The sequence below is a fragment of the Dreissena polymorpha genome, chromosome 3 (genome assembly GCF_020536995.1).
Source record: "Dreissena polymorpha isolate Duluth1 chromosome 3, UMN_Dpol_1.0, whole genome shotgun sequence".
Classification (NCBI taxonomy): Eukaryota; Metazoa; Mollusca; class Bivalvia; order Myida; family Dreissenidae; genus Dreissena; species Dreissena polymorpha.
The window spans coordinates 104,334,689-104,358,095 of record NC_068357.1 but is presented as its reverse complement, the minus strand read 5'-3'; the positions used below and the strand labels follow the sequence as shown (position 1 = coordinate 104,358,095).

Below are 23,407 nucleotides of genomic sequence, written 5' to 3'. Positions count from 1 at the left end.
AATTTTAAATCATAACAATAATGTTTACTTCTAAAACAAATTCTTCATTCGTCCGCGGACTTCTTTGTGTCGTAGTCATAAATGCCTCCAAATGGAGGTGTGTGATGCGTCTAAGGATAGAGGTGACAATAACGTAGTGACGTCACCATCTATGTATAGAATGGGCCGGGCAGTGTATATTGGCCCGCAGGGAGCATAACGGCCCGAGGACCGTTTGCGACCTGGGGCTGATTATTGCCCGGCCCGGCTCAGCCGTGTATTAACGACTATAATATATATCTTACTTTGTTTTGTTTTTCTTTGTTTCGTCTTTCGTTTTCTTACCCTAAAATTAACTACAGAACCAGATTTCCGTACTTTTATTTTCATGTAATTGATTACGCAATTTATGACGTATTTCTGTGACGTAATTTCTGTGATGAAAAACACCAGTTAAGCTATTCGGACGCGAAAGGTTTATATTAAATATTTTGTAAGCATCGAACGAAAACAAAAACGTATTTCGCATTGTGCATTTGTCGTGCAAAATTGGAAGCTTATATAAAATTATTGTATTGACATTCGATTTTGTAAATCGTTTTTTTGGTGACAGTGGTTAGCATTCTGCATCGCTACAATCGTTTAAAAAGGTGTGATTCAAAATAAATTTAGATAAACGGATAGAATAACAGAAAACGGATTGCACATCGTTGTTATTTTATTATTATAAGCATCGGATTAAAGTTGTTATAAGGTGTAAGTATGTCTTTTACTTTTTACATTTTACTGTTTGTTAAATCCTGTTAAAGCTCAAATAGAGGCATCAATCTAATGTGAATCAGAGTTTCAGTTTCAATCGATATTTGTATTATCCCAATTGCGTGCTACCTGTCAATAATTAATTCATTAATGATTATTTCGTTGATGTGTGGCTTAGACTGAATGTGGACGCCATTTTTTCCAGTTGAACGTCACGCTTACACTTTCTGAGGACCGAGTATTTATAATGACCCCGCAATGGTGATAATGTCGTGAAAAACTGTAAAAATGTGTTACTATGTATAGTAAGGTATGTGTTATAGCGTTATATACTCCATAGACCATTTACCACTCATGTGGTAAAACATCTGATCTATATAATCACAATCATAGAAAATAAAAACATTCACAAGAAATCACATCCTTATACCTGGCAAAATAAACCATAGATAACTTGGAAAAAAGAAAAAAAACCTGATAAGCACTGCTCCAGTTTCAGACAGCTAATATTTCGACGTTAGACTCATAACCAATGTCTATTTTCCGTATTGAATTTTCATTTATAAAGGAAGTCTCTGTTTACAGATTTTTGTAGTTTTGAAAATTCTCAATCAAATCACACTATCAAATCTGTTAGGTTTTGAATAATCTTAACTAAATCAGGTATGTGTATTAATACAGCTATTGCGCTTCCACTATGCCACGCATACTTCATTGATAAGAAACGAATTAGAAAAGCTATATTAGTAATACAGTTGTTTTCCAAGAAACGAATTAAAAAAGCTCTATTAGTAATATAGTTATTTTCCACAAGTTTTATTTTTGTATCGATTTCAAACGATGATTCGAAAAAAGAACCAATAATTGTTTCATGTGTTCTTATTTAGGGGTGTTATTTTTATATATTACATTTAAACATAATGTATACATTCTTTTTTTGAATCTTTAATATGGTCAATAAAGTAAGCGTTTATCGCAGATAGATTAACAAGCAATTACAGTTTTACAATTTACGTGTATAATACGTTCGGGCATCGTCATCACACATCCCACCGTTAACAAGCAAATTCGTTGAATTGATGTCTCCTTCTTCTCATTGATTCTATATCTATAATTCTATATCCATCGCCTTTGGCGGGGTATAACCATAGTTACTTATGAAAAGTTCAAAGCAAAAGGTGAGTAATTGAATCATTTTGGCGAGTAAGTTGTGAAAACAATATCCGTTAAACAATTTTCTACGATGTTTGCTTAAGAATTTAATACAATATTCGTTGATACCAATACATTTATTTTTTATAAGTATGTTGCTGTTCAGTCGTTGTTCAGTCTCACCCAAAGCGACAGGAACACTCATGTATAGAGCAAATTAGCATATGGTGTGGGTCGTCATCGTTACGCTGAAACTTGGCCACAACTTTTTTTCTTAGCGCAGATAAACGTCGAATGTCTTTTAAAAATATATTTCTTGTTTAAACTAATCTTCATCTTTTTATCTAAAGTGGAGTTTGTGTGAATACTGTATAAAATTATGCGAGATTGTAAATCAATGTCATTTTCCTTCTTTATGTTTTTACAAAATCTCACCACTGCAGACAATTAAAAGTAAATAACATTGTTGTTTGCTTTTTTTCGAGGTCGTTCGATTGGCCTTCGTTAAAAAGTTGAACTTCGTGCCTTGCGACTGTACAACTGTGTTTGTATAGGTCCCTAAACTGTAATATCAAATATATCACTGTGAATGAACAAAAACTGTCACGTGACCACAAAAGTCAACGTCAGTAGTCATTTTATGACAACAAACAGCCGCGCAAGGTAGTTTTTTTCCATTTGTTGATATTCAAAAGCATTATTTTTCTCTTTCCGGGATATTTTTCAATATGTTGATGCTGCATTAACGAATATACGTGTATATGAAGTGAAAACACCAAAAATAAACAACGGTTGCGATAGGCACCTATAAACTGTTAGATGCACATAATATCACTTAAACATTACTTCATTTTTGTTGTTGCAGAATTTATATATGTCGTGCATTAATTTATGACATCAATCTTAACTTGTTATATCTAATTTAAATCTAAATTAGCATAAATTATATTGTTTCACATGTTTTTCATTAAATTAAACGCTTGCATTTATTCGGCTACTGCCGTTTGCATATTTTTGCTACTTACGTTTGCCATTCCTAAACGTACTACTGACGTTTGCCATATTTGTTTTCACTCTTTTAACGTTTATTTAATATCTGGTAAATAATTTTGTTTGTTTATGCATAGACATATGTAATATATGTTCGTCCGGTAAAGCATAGACAGTTCTGTGATCGTTAATTTTCGAGAACACTGACTCTTTGTAATTTTACTACTGACGTTTGCTTCTTAAATGGAAATTTGCGCCGAAGTGTTCTCGAAAACCAGAGCAACACACAAAACGCGTGATATACCGATCGAAAGCTACATGCATGCCATATTGCCCGCACTAGGTCGTATGAAAGTCAGAGGATGATCAGCGAAGATATTGGAGAAAAAAACTACCTTGCGCGGCTGTTTGTTGTCATAAAATGACTACTGACGTTGACTTTTGTGGTCACGCGACAGTTTTTGTATTTATCCCATCATCAGACGTGCATTGTCGAAATAAACCACTGTGAAATAAATTTACCTTTATTTCAGCAGTGCTGAAATATAGCTGTCACGCGCGGCGAAGAATGTTCATATTACTCGGAATCAACTATAAAGTAATCATTTTTAGTAAAATCGAATCAGATTCAACAAAACAAACAATTTGATACCAAGATGTAATATAGTTTTTACACATAATGCAACTCAAAAAGCAAATAAACATTATTTACAAATATTAAGTGCGCGTACTCGTGACGTCATTATTAATACGTCATACGACACAATGCATGTTGTTTCACGCTAAAGATGCAGTTGTTTAGTGTCTTTTTTTCCATTATTTCTTAAAAATCGGGGACGTAGAGGTATGATAAACGAAAAACAGGTTGGTTACTGATCTTTTTGTAATGTATTAGGCTCGACACGATTAAAATAATGAAACAATGTTTGCTTAAAATATCTTTGGGATTTTCCGTCTAGTTCGATTTTCCTATTCTATGTTTAAAGAAATAATTTACGTCTAAGAAAATTGATGGGATAAATCGAATACTAGGTCGGTGCCGAATAAAGCAAAGTTTATCTTGCTCGGCACGAAAATCTGAACCACTCGCCAAGGCTCGTGGTTCAGATTTTCTAAGCCTCGCAAAATAAACTTTGCTTTATTCGGCACCGACCTAGTATTCTCTATATTCACGGAACGAACAACTGGAGTGCCTTCAGAGCTTTGATACTTGTGTAGGTCTAACCCTTTTTACATTATGTTTGTAATGTTAGTATGGACCGAATGTATAACTGTAATATTGCCTTAATATGCTTATGGAAATAAAATTTGTTTAAAGTTTAAAGTAAACTTTGGCATTAAGCGTTTAGCGGTTTGTTGGTGAGATAGACGATGAGTGGTGAACGGTAATTCGACCTCTGGCTCTGCAAGGAATTAGCTCTGACTCTGAGGTTTTGTCGCGCAGAAAGACCGAAATGACTTAAATCCGACTTTGTCTGAGCCGTATAGAAAACTTTATCACAAAATGGAAGCAACAAAAATATGTAGGTTGGTTAAGTGCATAAATCGGTTCAAGAGGGCAATATTATTTAACCATGGAGTAAATAGATGTTTTTCTGATGTAAACTTTATTGATAAAGAACAGGTTAGTAATAAAGAACACGATGATGAAGATTTTTTTGGTGTCAATTGCAATTCAATAGGAACTCATGCTGAGGCCAAGCACATCGATTCTTATGCAGATAAAATGGAAGTTGTCATTGAAAAACGCCTGCAGGACAATGAACTCTATCGGGATAACTTTGAATCGGCAAAAAAGAATAACAGTAAAAAATTAGAAAAGTTAAACACACCAGTTGAGAAGATTCGTCAGCCTGTCAGAAATACTGTTCAAACCCAATCACAAGACCATGTTGAAATGTATAAGGCGAATGCTGAAGTGTACACAAATACACAAAGGTCATTTGACAGAACTGATGTTCAAAGTGTAAAAGATAAAAGCGTTCACTCAACATCTGATGATTCTTCCGTGTATAATCTTGCAATCAGAATAAGGGAAAAAATTCAGAAAGACAACAATATTAATTTGGTTGGAAAAATGAATCCAAAAGAATTCAGCAAGGATGGATACAAAATTCTTAAAAACCAGATTCCACACTTGCAGAATGCATCAACAGTAGATATTGTAGCCGTGCTTCGAAAAAGTATTATTTACAACAAAAACGACATAGTTGCAATCACTAAACCTTATGGATTGCCTTCACATGGAGGTCCTGGCATTGCTCATTCAGTCGGTGACTTTGTTAATGATATTATACCAAACAACACACTGTATCCAGTTCATAGACTAGACAAAGAAACAACAGGTGTAATGATTTTAGCTAAAAGCATTGGTATGGCCGAACTTTTGACCGAACACTTTGTTTATAAACATGATGTTGTTAAAAAGTACTTGGTTATTACTAAGAACATTCCAGAAATAGAAATGGGGCAGATAGACATTCCTATTTTGGAAGGAACTGTTGATGGCCGTGCTAGAATGGCACTCAGACCATACAACACACCAGAGTTACATGCTGTGACTGAGAAACGGTCACCAGGACAGACTGCAGTGACTAGATATAAAGTTTTGTCAAAAGGATCTCACTGTGCACTGCTTGAATGCATGCCGTTAACAGGAAAAAAACATCAAGTTAGGGTGCATCTGGCATTTGGCCTCAATTGTCCAATTTTAGGTGATCATAAATATGCACACTTACACAAAATGGCTCCAATGAGATTGCATCCGGATATTCTTGAAATGTTAAAGATATCACAAAGTGGTGTGAGGCATTTGGCAATGCATTTGCATGCAAGGTCTATCATGATACCTAATTTTAGTAATGGTCAAGCAGTGTTTGTTTCTGCACCTCTTCCTCCTCACTTTGTTCGCAATTTGAATGATTTGAAGCTCAAATTGCCTCCACATACATAGCGCTGGATATTTTGTGTTCATAATATTTTTCTTTTTCATACAAACAAAGCAAATAATTAAATTTCAACTGGTCTTCTTACATGATATGTTAAAATGGTACAATGTACCTTTTTAAAGATTTTTTTTTTAATTTTATTTCATTTATAAGAAACTGTTTGTGTACTTCTATCAACAGATTTCAAGATGTGAACTCCTATAATGGATGCCTTACAACAGTATAATTCTGACTCTGATGAAAGTAACAGTGACACAACTTATCAGGAAGACAAAGGAAGTAATATGTATTTAGATTTCTTTGGTCTTAAACCGGAATCCCACACTTATTTTCAGAAAAGGATCAGTTCATGTGAACAGGACATGGGCAGATCAACATCAGTTAACATAGGACATATACCTGTCATTGTAGAAATTCCAGGGACATCATTTTGGGAAGAAACACAACTTTCAGATATACAGATATTAGAACAAACTGATTCAATAGGCAGAAAGCCTAAACCAGTTACATGTAATTTGGAAAAAAATGAGGAAAGACTGAGGCCTTATGACAAGTGTCTTTCATTAAATGCAAGAAACAAAGCAAAAACAGATAAAGACAGCCATGCTTCAAAACATACAGATATAGCACGAAAATTATACTATGTTCACCCAATAGTTTCCCCACACCTTCATGGAAAGAAATCAAGCTGTGTTGTTCCATCGAGGTTGGAGTGGACTCATCCAGGGCATGCTGGTGCCTGTAACAGATTGCAGTGGAACATTGCAGCCTACAGCCACCTGCTGGTGTCTGTCTCCATGGATACGTCAGTCAAGGTCTGGAACACATGGAGCCAGCTGGATGCCTGCGTGAGACACCTACGTATCCATGACAAGGCTGTGAAAGATGTGCACTGGAACAGTGAGGGGAGGCAGCTCCTGACAGCAAGCTACGACCGCACAGCTGCAATAACAGACGTCGAGACAGGTTGGATATTTTTCTTCAAATTCAGACTTTCCCTGGCCATGATTAATGTATTATTATCCCCACGCTTTTTGAAAAACGTGGGGATATTGTGGTTATCTCCGCCGTCCGTCCGTCTGTCCGTCCGTCCTGGCCACTATCTCCTCCTACACTATAAGTACTAGAACCTTGAAACTTACACACATGGTAGCTATGAGCATATGTGCGAACCTGCACTATTTGGAATTTTGATCTGACCCCTGGGTCAAAAGTTTTGGGGGTTGGGGTGGGGCCGGGTCAGAGATTTTCACTCATTTTTTTATGTTATTTTACATTAACTTCTTCATTTCTACACCGATTTACTTCAAATTGATACTGAACATCTCTTAGGATAATACTGTCAATCTCAACTATGCATGGCCCATCACCAACCCTGGGGCGCCCCGCCCACATAGACCACGCCCACCCAAAATTGCCTTTTACTATAATTTCTTCATTTCTACACCGATTTACTTCAAATTGATACTGAACCTCTCTTATGACAATACGGTCAATCTCAACTATGCATGGCCCCATTACCAACCCTGGGGTGCCCCGTCCACATAGGCCACACCCACCCAAAATTGCCTTTTACTGTAACTTCTTCATTTCTACATCGATTCACTTCTAATTGATACTGAACTTCTCTTATAACAATACGGTCAATCTCAACTATGCATGGCCCCATCACCAACCCTGGGGCGCCCCGCCCACATAGATCACGCCCACCCAAAATTGCCTTTTACTATAATTTCTTCATTTCTACACCGATTCACTTCAAATTGATACTGAACCTCTCTTATGACAATACGGTCAATCTCAACTATGCATGGCCCCATTACCAACCCTGGGGCGCCCCGCCCACATAGGCCACACCCTCCCAAAATTGCCTTTTACTATAAATTCTTCATTTCTACACCGATTCACTTCTAATTGATACTGAACTTCTCTTCTGACAATACGGTCAATCTCAACTATGCATGGCCCCATTACCAACCCTGGGGCGCCCCGCCCACATAGGCCACACCCACCCAAAATTGCCTTTTACTATAATTTCTTCATTTCTACACCGATTCACTTCTAATTGATACTGAACTTCTCTTATGACAATACGGTCAATCTCAACTATGCATGGCCCCATTACCAACCCTGGGGCGCCCCGCCCACATAGGCCACACCCACCCAAAATTGCCTTTTACAATAACTTCTTCATTTCTTCACCGATTCACTTCTAATTGATACTGAACTTCTCTTTTGACAATACGGTCAATCTCAACTATGCATGGCCCCATTATCAACCCTGGGGCGCCCCTGGGTCAAACATGCGGTGTGGGGATACGCGTCGGCCTCTGCCGCACCATTTCTAGTTGCTTTTACAAGTACAATCTTGGTTTGATAGAAAGAGTAAGAGAACTGGAAGTAGACTCTTTAGTCAAGATATTTCTGTTTAAAAATGATTGTCCAACCAGTGTTTAGTTTCTTTCAATTTGGGCCGGTATGAGACCCAATTCCCAATGGAAAAAGTATATATTTTTCCCAAATGGGACCTTAACATTCCCAATAGAAGGTTTCCATACACGCACGCACACACACACGCGCGCGCGCGCACACACACACACACAATTATTTTAGAACTCAACATTTAGTTAATTTCCCATCCAGCTGAGCTCTATAAGTTAAACCTTTAATAGTAAAATATAATATTGAAAACACCAACAATCAGATTTTGTAGCTACTGTTTAAAGCCACACAACATGTTTGGCATAGTAAATTTAAGTACAATAAAAAACATATTGTATCTATGACAATAAGAATATATCTGGTGGTTACAAGGTAGAAATCCGTCTTTTTTGCGCTTTAAAACTTAAAAATAATCACATTTGTCCAAATGGACGTATATGTCTAGAAACCCTACTTTCGGTTTTAAAAGAGATATCGTTTGAAAAATAATAAATTACTTGCTAACTAGGCTATAGATTTAATTTTATCTATGCCAATTAGAATATATCTGATGGTTAAAAGGTAGAAATCTGTCTTTTGCGCTTGAAAACTTAAAAATAATCGCGTTTGTCGAAATGGCCGTATACTTATACAAATCCTACTTTCGGTTATACAAATCCTTCTTTCGGTTTTAAAAGCGGTACCGTTTCAGTGCTCACGCTGCTGCCAGACATTATCGCCAATGGCGAAAATTTTATCCAACTGGCTATTATTTCTTAAAATTGGCGAGAAAAAAAGGCAATTATTTTATGTGTCTTCATTTTTATGCCCCCCTTCGAAGAAGAGGGGGTATATTGTTTTGCACATGTCGGTCGGTCCGTCCGTCCGTCGGTCCGTCCACCAGATGGTTTCCGGATGATAACTCAAGAACGCTTAGGCCTAGGATCATGAAACTTCATAGGTACATTGATCATGACTGGCAAATGACCCCTATTGATTTTCAGGTCACTAGGTCAAAGGTCAAGGTCACAGTGACTCGAAATAGTAAAATGGTTTCCGGATGATAACTCAAGAATGCTTAGGCCTAGGATCATGAAACTTCAAAGGTACATTGATCATGACTGGCAGATGACCCCTATTGATTTTCAGGTCAATAGGTCAAAGGTCAAGGTCACAGTGACTTGAAATAGTAAAATGGTTTCCGGATGGTAACTCAAGATTGCTTACGCCTAGGATCATGAAACTTCATAGGTACATTGATCATGACTGGCAGATGACCCCTATCGATTTTTATTTCTTATTTTTGGAAGATAATGTAATAAATGACCACAACCCCACACTATACACCGCTCTCCACCCCACCCTCCATCTTTTTTGATTGAAGTATTGAGATAGGTCCCTTCACCTTTAAAAAGAAAAATAGATGAGCGGTCTGCACCCGCTAGGCGGTGCTGTTGTATGTAGTTTGTGGGTCCTACATTCACTATTTCATAGTGATATTATGGAATATTCGTAGTTTTCTGCACATACCTGGAAAAGGTTCAGAATGACAGGCCTTTTCCGCCCTATGCCACGGGTCTGAAATTCGGCTCCATTACCAATGCAAATCTGGTTGTTTTTTTTCCCAATTGAAAAAAAAAATCCCAATTCCAAAAAAAATCCGGCGTTTCGCGCGATTTTTTTCACCTAAAAAAAGGCCAGGCCTTTTCCCCAAAATCAGATAAAAAACCTGCACTTATCACAAATGTTCATAATATTTTGTAAAATTTTAATAATATGTTATCAAAATTGTCGTTATTTACCAGTTAACGGCTTCTTTGAAATATAAAAAACACTATTTACATGCGATTATTTTTCCCAATTGAGCCAATTTTGCGATTAATTTTTTTCCCAAAATGGGGTTTTTCACGACGCAAAATTCCCAAAATTCCAGTGTGGCGTTTTCCCAAAATGGAGCGGAAAAGGCCTGAATGATGGATATGTACGAAATAAGGCGATATTGCACAAAGTTTATTAGAGTACTAATACCAGAACATTTGTTTTGATCCCGTCAGGCACAGCAGTGAACAGGTTTCATCACCCAGGTTTTGTTACATGTGCAAGGTTCCATCCAGTGGAGGGCAGACACTTTGTGACTGGTACAAACAATGTCATCATGCGATGGGATGTCCGCACTCCTTCTCAACCAGTACAGACTTACAAATACAAGGATAACATCGGACAGGTATGTTACATTTATTTTAATATATGTATTTTGATATCAGTGGGCACTTAATGGTATCCTTTATTCATGGGATACAAGGAACTGTTAATGATTTAAAGCTTGCAGTTTGCAAATGTGTATTTATGTGCCTTCTAGAGCTTAATCAGTTAACGTAAGTGATTTACAAACACAACCAAAACACACTCAATTGATGTACATTAATTATCAAGTTAATTAAGTGTCCATTTCAATGTGTGAAGTGCTGTGTAAAGATAACAGTGAAAGCTACAATATTGCTGTAACCATGTTCAGATTGGAGACATAGTGTTCAATATGGAGGGTTCAGTGATGTTTAGCTGCTCGGATCTTGTGTGTCGAGACTCTGCTGACCGGAACCTCATGGCATTTGAAGTCAAGTCTGGGGTTACCCTGTCCAACCAGATCTATCAGGTGAGCAAGTCAAGTGTCACCGTGACAAACCAGTTCTATCCGTTGCGCAAGTCTAGTCAGGTGTCTTCCTACCAGACATAGTATAAGATTGTCAGCCCATTGCAAATTGCTTACAGAATGTTCTAAAGACTGATGGTTTAATGAAAAAATCAGTAGAATTACTGTCCGCAAATCTATGCTTCATAAGATTGTAACCCTCTTACATTTTTAGCTCATCTATTTTTTGAAAAAAACAAAATGAGCTATTGTCATCACCTTGGCGTCGGCGTCTGCGTCTGCATCTGGTTAAGTTTTGCGTTTAGGTCCACTTTTCTCATAAAGTATCAATGCTTTTGCATTCAAATTTGGTACACTTACTTACTATCATGAGGGAACTGGGCAGGCAAAGTTAGATAACTCTGGCGTGCATTTTGACAGAATTATGTGCCCTTTTTATACTTAGAAGATTGACAATTTTGGTTAAGTTTTGTGTTTAGGTCCATTTTATTCCTTAAGTATCAAAGCTATTGCTTTCATACTTGCAAGACTTACTAACTATCATAAGGGGACTGTGCAGGCAAAGTTATGTAACTCTGACTGGCATTTTGACAGAATGATGTGCCCTTTTTATAATTAGAAAATTGAAAATTTGGTTTAGTTTTGTGTTTAGGTCCACTTTATTCCTAAAGTATCAAAGCTATTGCTTTCATACTTGCAACACTTACTAACTATCATAAGGGGACTGTGCAGGCAAAGTTATGTAACTCTGACTTGCATTTTGACGGAATTATGGGCCCTTTATACTTTGAAAATTGAAAATTTGGTTAAGTTTTTTGTTTTGGTCCACTTTACCCCTAAAGTATCATAGATATTGCTTTCATACTTGGAACACTCGCAAACTATCATAAGGGGACAGTAAAGGACAAGTTGCATAAATCTGGTTGTCATTTTTACGTAATTATGACCCTTTTTTGACTTAGTAACTTTAAATATATGGTTAAATTTTGTGTTTAGATCCACTTTACTTCTAAAGTATCAAGGCTATTGCTTTCAAACTTCAAATACTTTCATGCTATCACGAGGGTACTGTACCTGGCAAGTTGAATTTTACCTTGACCTTTGAATGACCTTGACTCTCAAGGTCAAATTATTAAATTTTGCTAAAATTGTCCTAACTTCTTTATTTATGATTAGATTTGATTGATACTTTGACAAAACAACTCTTACCTGACATATCACAATAGACTCCACCCAAACCATCCCCCACGCCACCCCTCCCCCCCCCAAATCCCCCCCCCATTTTTTTTTTAGAGATCATCTAATAAATGACCACCACACCCTCACAATATACCCCCCCCCCCCAACCAAAATTTTTTTTTGAAACTTGGTTTAAAAACACAAATATTTATTTTTAACCAGGTTTTCCGAAGGAAAAAACTGGTTATTAGATTGGCGAATGCTGGCGGGCGGGCGGAACAAGCTTGTCCGGGCCATAACTATGTCGTTCATTGTCAGATTTTAAAATCATTTGGCACATTTGTTCACCATCATTGGACGGTGTGTCGCGCGAAATAATTACATCAATATCTCCAAGGTCAAGGTCACACTTTGAGTTCAAAGGTCAAAAATGGCCATAAATGAGCTTGTCCTGGCCATAACTATGTCATTCATTGTGAGATTTTAAAATCATTTGGCACATTTGTTCACCATCATGGGACGGTGTGTCGCGCGAAATAATTACGTCGATATCTCCAAGGTCAAGGTCACACTTTGAGTTCAAAGGTCAAAAATGGCCATAAATGAGCTTGTCCTGGCCATAACTTTGTCATTCATTGTGAGATTTTAAAATCATTTGGCACATTTGTTCACCATCATGGGACGGTGTGTGTCGCACGAAAGAATCACGTCAATATCTCCAATGTCAAGGTCGCCACGACTAAAAATAGATTTTTTTTTAAAACAAACTTACAAAGGGGGTTAATTTTGTTTGTTCATTTCAAAAGTTCAGTTTGAGTTTTCTCCCTTTATCACATTTTTTTTTCACAATGAAAACCTGGTTTTGTGACAATTTTGTCCCTTGTTATTATTTTATTTTTGAAATACCGCACTATACACCCCTCTCCACTCCACCCCTCCCTCCTTTGTGATTGATATTGAGATAGGTCCCTTCACCTTTAAAAAGAAAAATAGATGAGCGGTCTGCACCTGCAAGGCGGTGCTCTTGTTATTTGTGGACATAATCAGGTATTTTTGGTCAACATGTGTAACAACTGTGTATGTGTATTAAACTGAAATATCTGTAAATTCCGAGAATGATTAAGAAAGTCAATAGAGTGAATCAATTTTGATATGCCCGTTTTCAAAACGGGACATATAAGATCACCCTTGGTATGCGGCGGCGGGAGGGCGGCGGCGTCCACAGCTGTGTCTGCTCTCTAATTCAAATAGTTTTCATCTGATCTTTACCAATCTTGGTCAGAAGTTGTATCTTGACAATATCTGGGTCAAGTTTGAATATGGGTCATGCGGGGTCAAAAACTTGGTTATAGGGTCACTTAGTGCATTTCAAGGATTTAGCATGGTGTCTGCTCTCTAATTGAAGTAGTTTTCATCTGATCTTCACCAAATTTGATCAGAAGTTGTGTCTTAATGATATCTAGGTCAAGTTCAAATATGTGTCATGCCGGGTCAAAGACTAGGTCACGAGGTCACTTAGTGCATTTCAAGCATTTAGCATGGTGTCCGCTCTCTAATTGAAGTAGTTTTCATTCCATCTTCACCAAAATCGGTCAGAAGTTGTGTCTAGATGATATGTGGTCAAGTTTAAATATGGGTCATGTCGGGTCAAAAAATAGGTCACGAGGTCACTTAGTGCATTTCAAGCATTTAACATGGTGTCTGCTCTCTAATTGAAGTAGTTTTCATGAGATCTTCACCAAATTTGGTCAGAAGTTGTGTCTAGATGATATATAGGTCAAGTTCAAATATGGGTCATTCTGGGTCAAAAAATATGTCACAGGGTCACACTAGCTTCGCCAGTTTTCGTTCGTGCTTTCCACGATTTTTAGGAAATTGACAAAACCTTCAAACGGGTGTATCTTGTGACAGTTTTTTTACCCCTTTGACCTTGACCTTGAACTTAGAATTCGTGTTTAGGTTTAGAAATCTGCGTCTAGGTTTCGAAAAGCGTTTTTCAGGGGCATGTCTTCCGATGGACAAGCTCTGGTTTCAAACTTTTTTCTGTAATTTCTTCATAAAAAGATTTGTTAAACAGTATTAGTTTAAGTTGGTTTTCTTCCTTCATTAGTATATACTGTCCTCAGATTTAAGTTGTGTTGTGACATTTTCAGGAGCGCTACACATTGACTCGTCTTCGAGTGAGCCCAATGGACCACCAGCTACTAGCCCAGTCACAGGGGAACTACATTGCCCTGTTCTCCATGGACAGGCCCTACAAAATGAACAAACACAGGCGATTTGAGGGACACATGGTGAGACCACTATAACAGCCTAGATAGAGACGGTTTATTGGGTTTCAGAGGATATTTATCATTGGACAATTATTATTTACTACACATTATTACTTGGTTCACTCTACTCTTGAGAGCCCTACGGTTTCTGGCCAGCATCAGTTTCTCCATGTCTCAGTATCTGCAACAGATATTGATGCTAAACTTAAAAAATATGTTTTCTGTGTCTTAATGTCCTTTCACTGACTAAGAGCTACAATTGTGACCAGCTTGTTAGCAGGATTATGCCCAATTTTGCTCTTATAAAACTATTAAAAGTCTGCTTAAAGTGTGTGTGCAAGACAAATTTAGGTCAATGTTTCTTACATTGTAACCACTATGTAACCACTACAAAATTGCACATCTTTGTATGGTCACATCTTTTGCTTTAATTTATGAATGTTCATTTTGTATGCCCCTGGTAGTGTCACTGTGGCATATACATGTAGCAGTCGGACTGTCCATCTGTCTGTCCGGCATTCTGTTTTTCAGAGTTTTTTTACACAGCGCTTTAAGATATTAAGCTAATTTTTGGTATGTGAGTCTACCTGAATGACCTACAGATAAAGTGTGAGTTTAGTTCCGATCCATTCATATTTATGCTCCCCCCCCCCCAAAAAAAAAATTGGGGGGAGCATATAGTCGCCGCTTCGTCTGTCCGTGTGTGTGTCCGTCCGTGCGCAATTTTTGTCCGGGCTATTTCTCAGCAACTAATGACCGGAATTCAATGAAACTTTATGGGAAGCTTCACTACCAAGAGGAGATGTGCATATTATCAGCGGGTTCTGGTCGGATGATTTTTCACAGAGTTATGGCCCTTTGAAATTTTCCTTTAACTGTACATATAGTGCAATTCTTGTCCCCTCAACTACTAGACGTTTCCTTTTATCTGAATATATAGTGCAATATTGTGACCAAAAAAAACTTTGGGGAGCATAACCCGTCTCCGACGTTTCCTTGTCGGTGAAGTTATGGCAAATCTTTGAAAGTTTGAAGCCACAAAGGCAGCTTCAAGAAAAGAGAATTGATGTAACGGGTATTCCTAGAAACTGAAATTGTGCCAAAATCATATCATACAAATGCATTTATTTAATAATTTTGTCCAAATAAAGCTGCTTTGTGTCTTCAAACTTTAAAGAGCAGTAGGGGTCAATGAGTTTCACAAACACAGGTCTTGTTTTTAAAAACCTCCAGAATACGGTAATTATAGAGAAAGTCCCAATTTGACTGGTACAGGTACCATTCCTAGAATGGTGAGAAAAATGCTGATACATGTATTTCATTCGCGAAAGCAATTATGGTGCTTTAAACATGTGCTTCAGGTTCAGGGATACAGTGTTGGGTTTGACCTCAGCTGTGACGGCAGTCTGGTTTACAGTGGCAGCTCAGATGGAAACATTCACAGCTACAATTACAAGTCTGGCAGACGTTGTAAAGAGATTACTACTGGTCTGGATGTTGTGATGGATGTTGCTTGTCACCCAGTCCTGCCTTCAACACTGGCTGCCTGTGCCTGGGATGGCACTGTCCAAGTCTGGACATGAGCTTAATGCATAAGTCCGCCTTCAACACTGGCTGCTTGTGCCTATATATATATATATAATGAAAACAGACCTGTGGTTGATTATAATTGGTACCACTTTTATGATGAAAATGGAGTTCATTTCATGCCAGAAAAATGGCAGATTCTTTTTGCTGTCTCTGATTATGTTTGCTAAATCGTAATGTGTCAAGGTTAAATATTTGATATAAACTATTGAATATTTCTTACCTATTTAAGAGCCCTTATTTATTAAATGAAGCTTGTGAATTGTCAGTTATCTTGTTTATCAGTCACATTGCATGAATTGCTACTTCGTAATTATTAACTTGTACATTAATGTATTAAAAAGATTAATGTAACATGTGCAATATTTGCTTTGTTTGTATGCTGCATTTCTTTCATAAAATAGAAACGATTAAACAAGTTATATGAAATTACAAATGCTGGTATTTGTTTGGATAATCAGCCCATTTTCACTTAAGGCTATAATACCCGTATTGTGGTCATTCACTTCACTTTAAGGAATTATTCAAAATTATTTTGATTTGTTTATAACACGACTGCCTTTTTGGGATTAAAGACATATGAAAATTTCAAAATCTTTGAAGCGATTGGAAAGAACTTCACGTAAATATTTCTTGGGTAAGCTGCGTAAAAAGCCCTAAAATGTTATAGAAACTTTGCCACCAGTCGAAGTTTCATATTTTAGGCTAGTTAGACAACTTTGGAAATTGTCCTTTCAAAAACCACTTACAGGCATTAAAAAACCAGCACGTTTGTTGAATTGATATCCCTTCACCAAATAAACTTTGTTCATGGATCGGTGCAAATCCCTTGATATACATTAAGTGTAGGGTATTAATAATAAATAGGTAATAAATAAGTGTAGGGTAATTTCTTTATGAATTGCAATTCTCCTCATTGATATCTACTGGTCCAATCCCATGAAAGTTAATGTAGAAATCTTGTAACATCATACAAAAACAACAAAGGGCAATTACAGTCGGTTAGGAAAATGCAGGGTTATGGTTCTTTTTATTGATTTTTATACACCCATGAAGTTTCAAGTTTGAATGTATCATATCTGACATATAGCCCTGAAAAGTTCCATCATACAAAATTAACAAAGGGCAATTACTGTATTTAGCTCACCTGTCACGAAGTGACATGGTGAGCTTATGTGATCGTGTGATCCGGCGTCTGTTGTGCATGTGTGGGTGCGTGTGTGCGTCCGTCAACAATTTGTTTGTGTAAACAGTAGAGGTCACAGTTTTCATCCAATCTTTATGAAATTTGGTCAGAATGTTTATCTTGACTGACTTACTAATGGGGTTATTTACCCTCGGGACTTCGGTTAAAAACCATTGCCCGAGCACACTGCTTAACATAGAACTCTGCATAAAAAAGCCGAAAACGGCCATAAAATGGACAGCCCGATTTTACTTGGCTGTACCATTGGTATAAATATAGAACTTTGCAGTGTTGGTGCGGTGCCTTAATAAAAATATATTGGTTTAAAAATATATAACCTTTATATGAAGCGTTAAAAAGACGCAGTGCTTTACAGTGGATAGGCCTAACGCTGTTAAAAAGCGGCGTTTTAATTGGTTGATGCGCTTATAAAACGATGGCGCTGATTGGCCGAAATTTCTTATTAAGGATTGCCAGTAGGTCAATCCGTTTAAAAATAGATTTTCCCACGGCTGACTTTGTACTTTTAGAAAAAGTAAACAATAATAGTTTATATGCAAAAATATAAATGAAAGAAAAGGATGAGTTAATCCAAAGGAACTTGGAGTTGTTTTATAGTATTAGATTACTATGTTTTTGTTATGTTACTGTACTTATTATTAGTTATTATCATTAATATGATGTTGTTATTGTATGTTATTGTTTGTATTGTTTTTTAAGGAGGAGAGAGAGAAAGAATAGCCCAATTTTTATAAGTAAAGATGGTGAAAACACACATACTGTTGTATGTGGCAGCATCATTACCAGACCCACTGTTCAGTATATACTGCAATGGGTTTGTTGGAGTCTTTAGACTTTGTGATCTGTGTTTTAAATGTTTGAGTCCAAATAGGACTATTTTAATATAATACTTATAGGAAAAGGGATACACAGATGTGTAATATGTTTGTGTAACAAAATAATAATATCTGAGGGTTTTCCAGATCACAAAGTGGTTGAACATTGCCACAATATGTTTACATGCATAGTCAAGTACCATTTTTATCTGTATGTTTAAAGTTTAAACAAAACGCCAAATAACAAGATCTAATCATAGGAGAGATATGTTTATATCTAAGAACATTTATTAATAGGGATGCCAGAGCCTGATTTAACAGCTCTCATGTAGAGTGAAGTTGCATGTGTAAATGCAATTTTATGAGAAGGAAAGGAAAAAAGACAATATATGATAACACATAGGGAGTTAACTCTCAATTATATATTAATATTGCAATTGAGTATTGAGTTGTTAAAAAAAAATTAAAAAAAAAATAAAATTAATGAGTACAAGTTTATGTATGTGGCTCAATGTTGAACACTTGCAGACAGGGAATATAGCCGTAATGCTCCAACATAAGACCCTGTCTGTATGGAACTTAAGGAGGATTGGGCTATGGAAAAGAGAGGTCCCCCCAGAGTGGCATTAAAACAATATTTAAAACTGGGTTTAGTAATAAACCCTTATATGTTAAGGGCAATAACTTACGTGTCTCCAAACGGTCACCTTCATAGGGCCACATAAAAATTAAGGGTAAGACAATGTACTTTACAGTTAAAAATGAGACAAAGACAGCTAAATTTGTACAAGATGTACATTATTTACAATATGTACAGGACTATATGCATTTATATATTTAAAATACATGTTGCCACCCTGGAGGGTTGAAAGAAGGAGAGATTTTTGGAAGTGTAGGCTGATGTGGGTGGGGGAAAACAGGAGCCAGCAGAGGTGGTGTCACTCAGTTGTACTAAGGGAGGTAATTGTGATGATGGAGTCTACAATGGTTGTTTCCCCTGGACCAGAGGGAGTGCACGGTAAATGAAAAATAGTTTGTATACTATTGAAGGAAAATTGATAATGGTAAGATGTAAAATGGTAAAAAGACCAAATATTACCTAGATGCGTTAAGATAAACCCAAAAAGCTCTAATCTATCCAATATTATTAGTATACTAATGATAACATTGGAGGAAATAATACTAAAGTACCTTGTATGGTATGCAAAATGACAATTAGACAGTAAAACCGAGGCAATTTGCTATATAAAATAACAATTTAATATAAAAATTAGGATATTTGCTATAAAAGTAGCAATTTTAACATGAGTTAATGCAATAATAATAAAATAAAGGCAATTTGCTATATAAAATAGCAGTTTTCACAAAAATAAGGAAATTGCTACACAAGGTAGCAGTTATAATAATCCTTAATGTACTCCAAGGTACAAAATTAGTAGTTTCAACAAGGTCGACAATACTTTGTCCTAGATAGGGCTAAATAGGTGTTTATAATGGTATAAGCCCCTGCACCGTGCACTCCAGTCCAACATGGTTCTTCGAGTTTGAAGGGGAAAGGGTGGGGTGTCAAAGAGGAAGGGAGGGGGTGCAATGCAGCCAACAATCCCAGGTTACTGGACAGCCTCGTCCTTTCTTGAAGTAAGAAATGCCATAAAATATGATTATATTAAAAAACTGAAAAATGTAAATGGTGGACTAACGTCATACTCTCATAAAAAATGTATTAAAATAAAGAAGACCAGGTCAATGCCATTGGCCTGATTTAGAAAGGGCGGGGTAGAACAATAAACCCATTAAAAACTAAAATAAAGAAAACAGTCACAAGACTGTATAATTAGGTGGGTGTTGGCTGCTCTCCCTCCCCCAATGACCTAGATTTTGTCAGTTATTTGACAATCTAGTAAGTATTTGGCGAGGGCAGAGAAGACCGGGCCCCTAGCTGCTCCCTTGGGGTCTAGCACGTTGGTAAGGTTAAAAACTAGTCCATGGGAGTGCAATGCAGCTTCGAGGTGGTCCCTCTGCGCCTTATGGTTAGGACAGTGTAGCAGCATGTGGGGCGCAGTGAGAGGTACCTGGCACCTAGGACATGCAGGGTCTATACCGAGGACATACTTTCCTGCGCCACCGGGTAATAGGGTGGTTCCCATCCTCAGGCACGTGATGGCTCTGTCAAGCACAATGCTTGCTGAGTATCTGTCAGGCGGCCTGAGGGTTTTCGCAGGTCTAGTAAAAGTATGTCGACGGGAAGACAAATTGTCGGTCCGGAGATTCCACTCGACCAAAACAAATTTCTTTGTCAAGGAGTAGATCTCAGAAGGTGACAGGGGTTCCCCAACATCTACGGCCCCCCTCAAGAGGCCCTCTTTGGCCCCCCTGTCGGCCTGTTCATTCCCACTGATGTTGACATGTGCTGGACACCATACTAATGTGACCTTTAAAGATTTATCTAGGCACTGTTGATGAAGTTCCAAAATGCTAGCTAAAATATCAGGCCTAGATCTGCTATTTCTGTTTTTTATGGACTCAAAGATGACATTGAGTCTGATAAAATAGCAGTTTTAGTAGGTTTATTGACCAATATCCAGCACAGAGAGAATTTAATTGCCAAAAGTTCTGCTCTAAAAATAGAGAGATTGTTGCTGAGCCTGTGTGTTTTACTAATGTTTTTTGAAGGGATTACAAAAGAGTTGGCTACCAAACCAGAGTTAGGGCATTTGGAGCCGTCAGTGTAGATTTTTAGATGCTCAGCATACATATTATCTATAAGAGAGAGAGCTTCTGACTTGATGAGTTGTGGCAAGTCAGTTTTCGTTATTTTATTAGAGAGTGATAGGTCAACATCAATGGGTCCAAGCGTTCAGGGGGGGCCTTGGAGGGCCTCAGGTCTGCTACATGAACCTTGTCGAGACCGGCATCCTCAACCAGGGTCCTAATACTCGCACCAAAAGGTAGGGCGACATGCTTACGCTTAAGTATTTTCTCCTTGACGAAGGTGCCAGTCCCGACAAGTTTGTTAACGGGGTTTGAACCATGCCGAGACTTAACCCTGGCCCAGAAATTGAGGGACTGTTGTTTTCTACGCAAGTCAAGAGGTAACACACCGGCCTCCTCCTCTAGCAGTGCACCCGGTGTACAGTTGAGGGCTCTCAGAGCTATCCTTAGGGCCTTGTGTTGAATGGCATCAACCATTTTTAGGGCATTTGGCTTAGCACATGCATAGATTTGGGCTCCATAATCTAGCTTTGGACGTATAAGGGACTTGTAGAGTGTTAAGAGGCTATTTTTATCTGATCCGAAACCTGTGCCTCTTAACATTCTCATTAAATTTAGGTCCATTTCGCACCTTTCTGCCAAATATTTGAAGTGGTGAGTAAAAGTTAACTGTTTATCTAGGTACATACCTAGAAATTTCCCCACTTTTTCAAAGATAATTTTGGTGCCGCCTAAATTTAAGTCCAAAGAGTGCTGAAATTGTTCGCCAAATAGTACTCCTACTGTTTTGGTTGGAGAAATTTTGAATCCCCATTCAATTGCCCATTTCCATATGGAGTCTAAGCCTGCTTGAGCCCTCTTTTGCAGGCGTAACATGTTAGACCCCTTTAACCAAGTGCCTGAGTCATCGGCAAACTGGGAGATAACCATTCCTGAGTCTTTTACGGCATCAGGTAGACCGTTTACGATGAGGGAGAACAGAGTTGGGGATATTACGGACCCCTGAGGGGTTCCGCGGTCAGTTACCTCTGATAACTCCCCATCGACCCTGACCTGGATTTTACGGCCCTCTAGGAATGCTCTGAGGTAGTGGAAACAGTATCCAGTGATTCCATATTCATCTAGCTTTTTTAGTATGCCGAAGGTCCATGTTAAATCATAGGCGGCCTGAAGGTCCAAAAAAATTGCTAATACTGATTGCCCTTAATTTTTTGCAGAAAGAATATCATGTTGTAATCTAGCTAGCTGATCAAGAGTAGATCGCCCCTTCCTAAAGCCAGACTGGAAGGGGTTTAGTATATTATTTGATTCCAATAAGTGTTCTAATCTATTTTTGACCATTATTTCTAGTAATTTACCTGCATGTGATGTTAGACTTATTGGACGATATGAGTTTGGATCATTTTTGTCTTTACCGGGTTTAGGAATTGGAATCACTGTGGCCTGCTTCCACTCGGGTGGTATCCTGCCTGTCCTATACACCTGATTTAATAGGTTAAGCCAGATTTTTAGAGTTATGGCTGGCATATTTTTAAACATTAAATATGCTATCTTGTCAGGCCCCGTGGCGGTGTTGCTCCTGCTGTTAATGGCACTTAATAATTCTGTAATAGTGAATGGTAAATTGAGAGGCGTGCTGTTATCCCCAGGCTCATTTAAAATATTTCGGTGCTCAGTCTCAAACCGCTTTTGATAATTCAAAGTTTCAACGGGAAGGTTTGAGTCACTGGAGACAGATTGGAAATGTCGTACCAAAAATTGAGCCTTGTCCCTTGGGGTAGTGGCAATTTCGCCTTTGTATTTAAGTAGCGGTACAGGGGTGAATGAATTTCCTTTAATTCTGTGAATTTTTTGCCAAAAATCCCTTGTATTTTTCTTATTAATGATAGCTGAATCACAGAATTCTTTCCAATTTTGAGTTTTTGCGTCCAAAATAACCCGCTTTGCCTGATTTTTAAGGGACCTATAATTAAGAAGATTATGCTCAGCGGGGTTCTTTTTAAGAATTTTTAACGCATTTTTACGATCCTGTACCGCATTGGAGCACGCCTCATTCCACCACGGGACCCTATTTCTGGCTTTGACCTTGCGGGAGGAGACCGGTATGCTACATTCCGCCATGGACAGTATCCTGCTGGTTAAGTTAATACAAAACAGATTTGGATCCTGGGAGTGAACATCTGCAAGGGAGAGATCTGAGCAGAGGTCCCTAAACAGAGCCCAATTAGCTTTTTCCAATAAAAACTTTTGCTCTCCTGAGCATTGGGCCTCAGTTCCCTGTGCAATATAGTTGAGCAGGGTAACCTGTTGTGGGAGGTGATCAGATCCCATGGTATCTTTAACAGTTGCCCATGCAGACGCACTTGCTATCCTGGCATTAACAGCAGTAAGGTCAATGTGGGAGTTTAAACCAGTGGGGTTAAGCCTGGTTGGAGAACCGTCATTGAGCAGTATAAGATCTTGCTCGTCCAACCATTCTATTACCGCCCGACCTTCTGCATCTGAATTTATGGAACCCCAAGCAGGGTGATGTGCATTAAAGTCGCCTGTGAATATTACATCAAAGGGTCCTTTAATGGTCCTTAATTCCTTAAAGAGGCCGTTCAGGGTTTCAAGATCATATCCTCTTGAATATAAATTGACCAGGATAAGAGGCCGGTTCTTGTCAATAACCAATTTAATTGCTAATGCCTCAATAGCAGTGCTACCATCAGATTTAAATTGGTTGTTCACAC

At 37.9% G+C, this 23,407-nt stretch overlaps 2 protein-coding genes across 4 annotated transcripts; both read left to right on the top strand.

The window, feature by feature from the left end:
• Positions 1–4,327: 4,327 nt before the first annotated feature.
• On the top strand, positions 4,328–16,374 carry LOC127870802 (WD repeat-containing protein 25-like). Of its 3 annotated transcripts, none has more exons than XM_052413293.1 (6): positions 4,328–4,403; positions 6,009–6,794; positions 10,304–10,473; positions 10,765–10,902; positions 14,232–14,372; positions 15,713–16,374. In XM_052413293.1, the coding sequence occupies exons 2-6, from the start codon at positions 6,032–6,034 to the stop codon at positions 15,932–15,934; spliced, it is 1,434 nt and encodes a 477-aa protein (XP_052269253.1). In that variant the 5' UTR covers positions 4,328–4,403; positions 6,009–6,031; the 3' UTR covers positions 15,935–16,374. The 3 variants fall into 3 exon arrangements, with proteins under 3 accessions (XP_052269253.1, XP_052269252.1, XP_052269254.1); XM_052413292.1 differs by having other exon boundaries at positions 4,367–4,504; XM_052413294.1 differs by having other exon boundaries at positions 4,390–4,407.
• LOC127870801 (pseudouridylate synthase RPUSD4, mitochondrial-like) lies at positions 4,385–6,036 on the top strand. The gene has a single exon (XM_052413291.1). The coding sequence runs from the start codon at positions 4,385–4,387 to the stop codon at positions 5,831–5,833; it is 1,449 nt and encodes a 482-aa protein (XP_052269251.1). The 3' UTR covers positions 5,834–6,036.
• Positions 16,375–23,407: the final 7,033 nt, after the last annotated feature.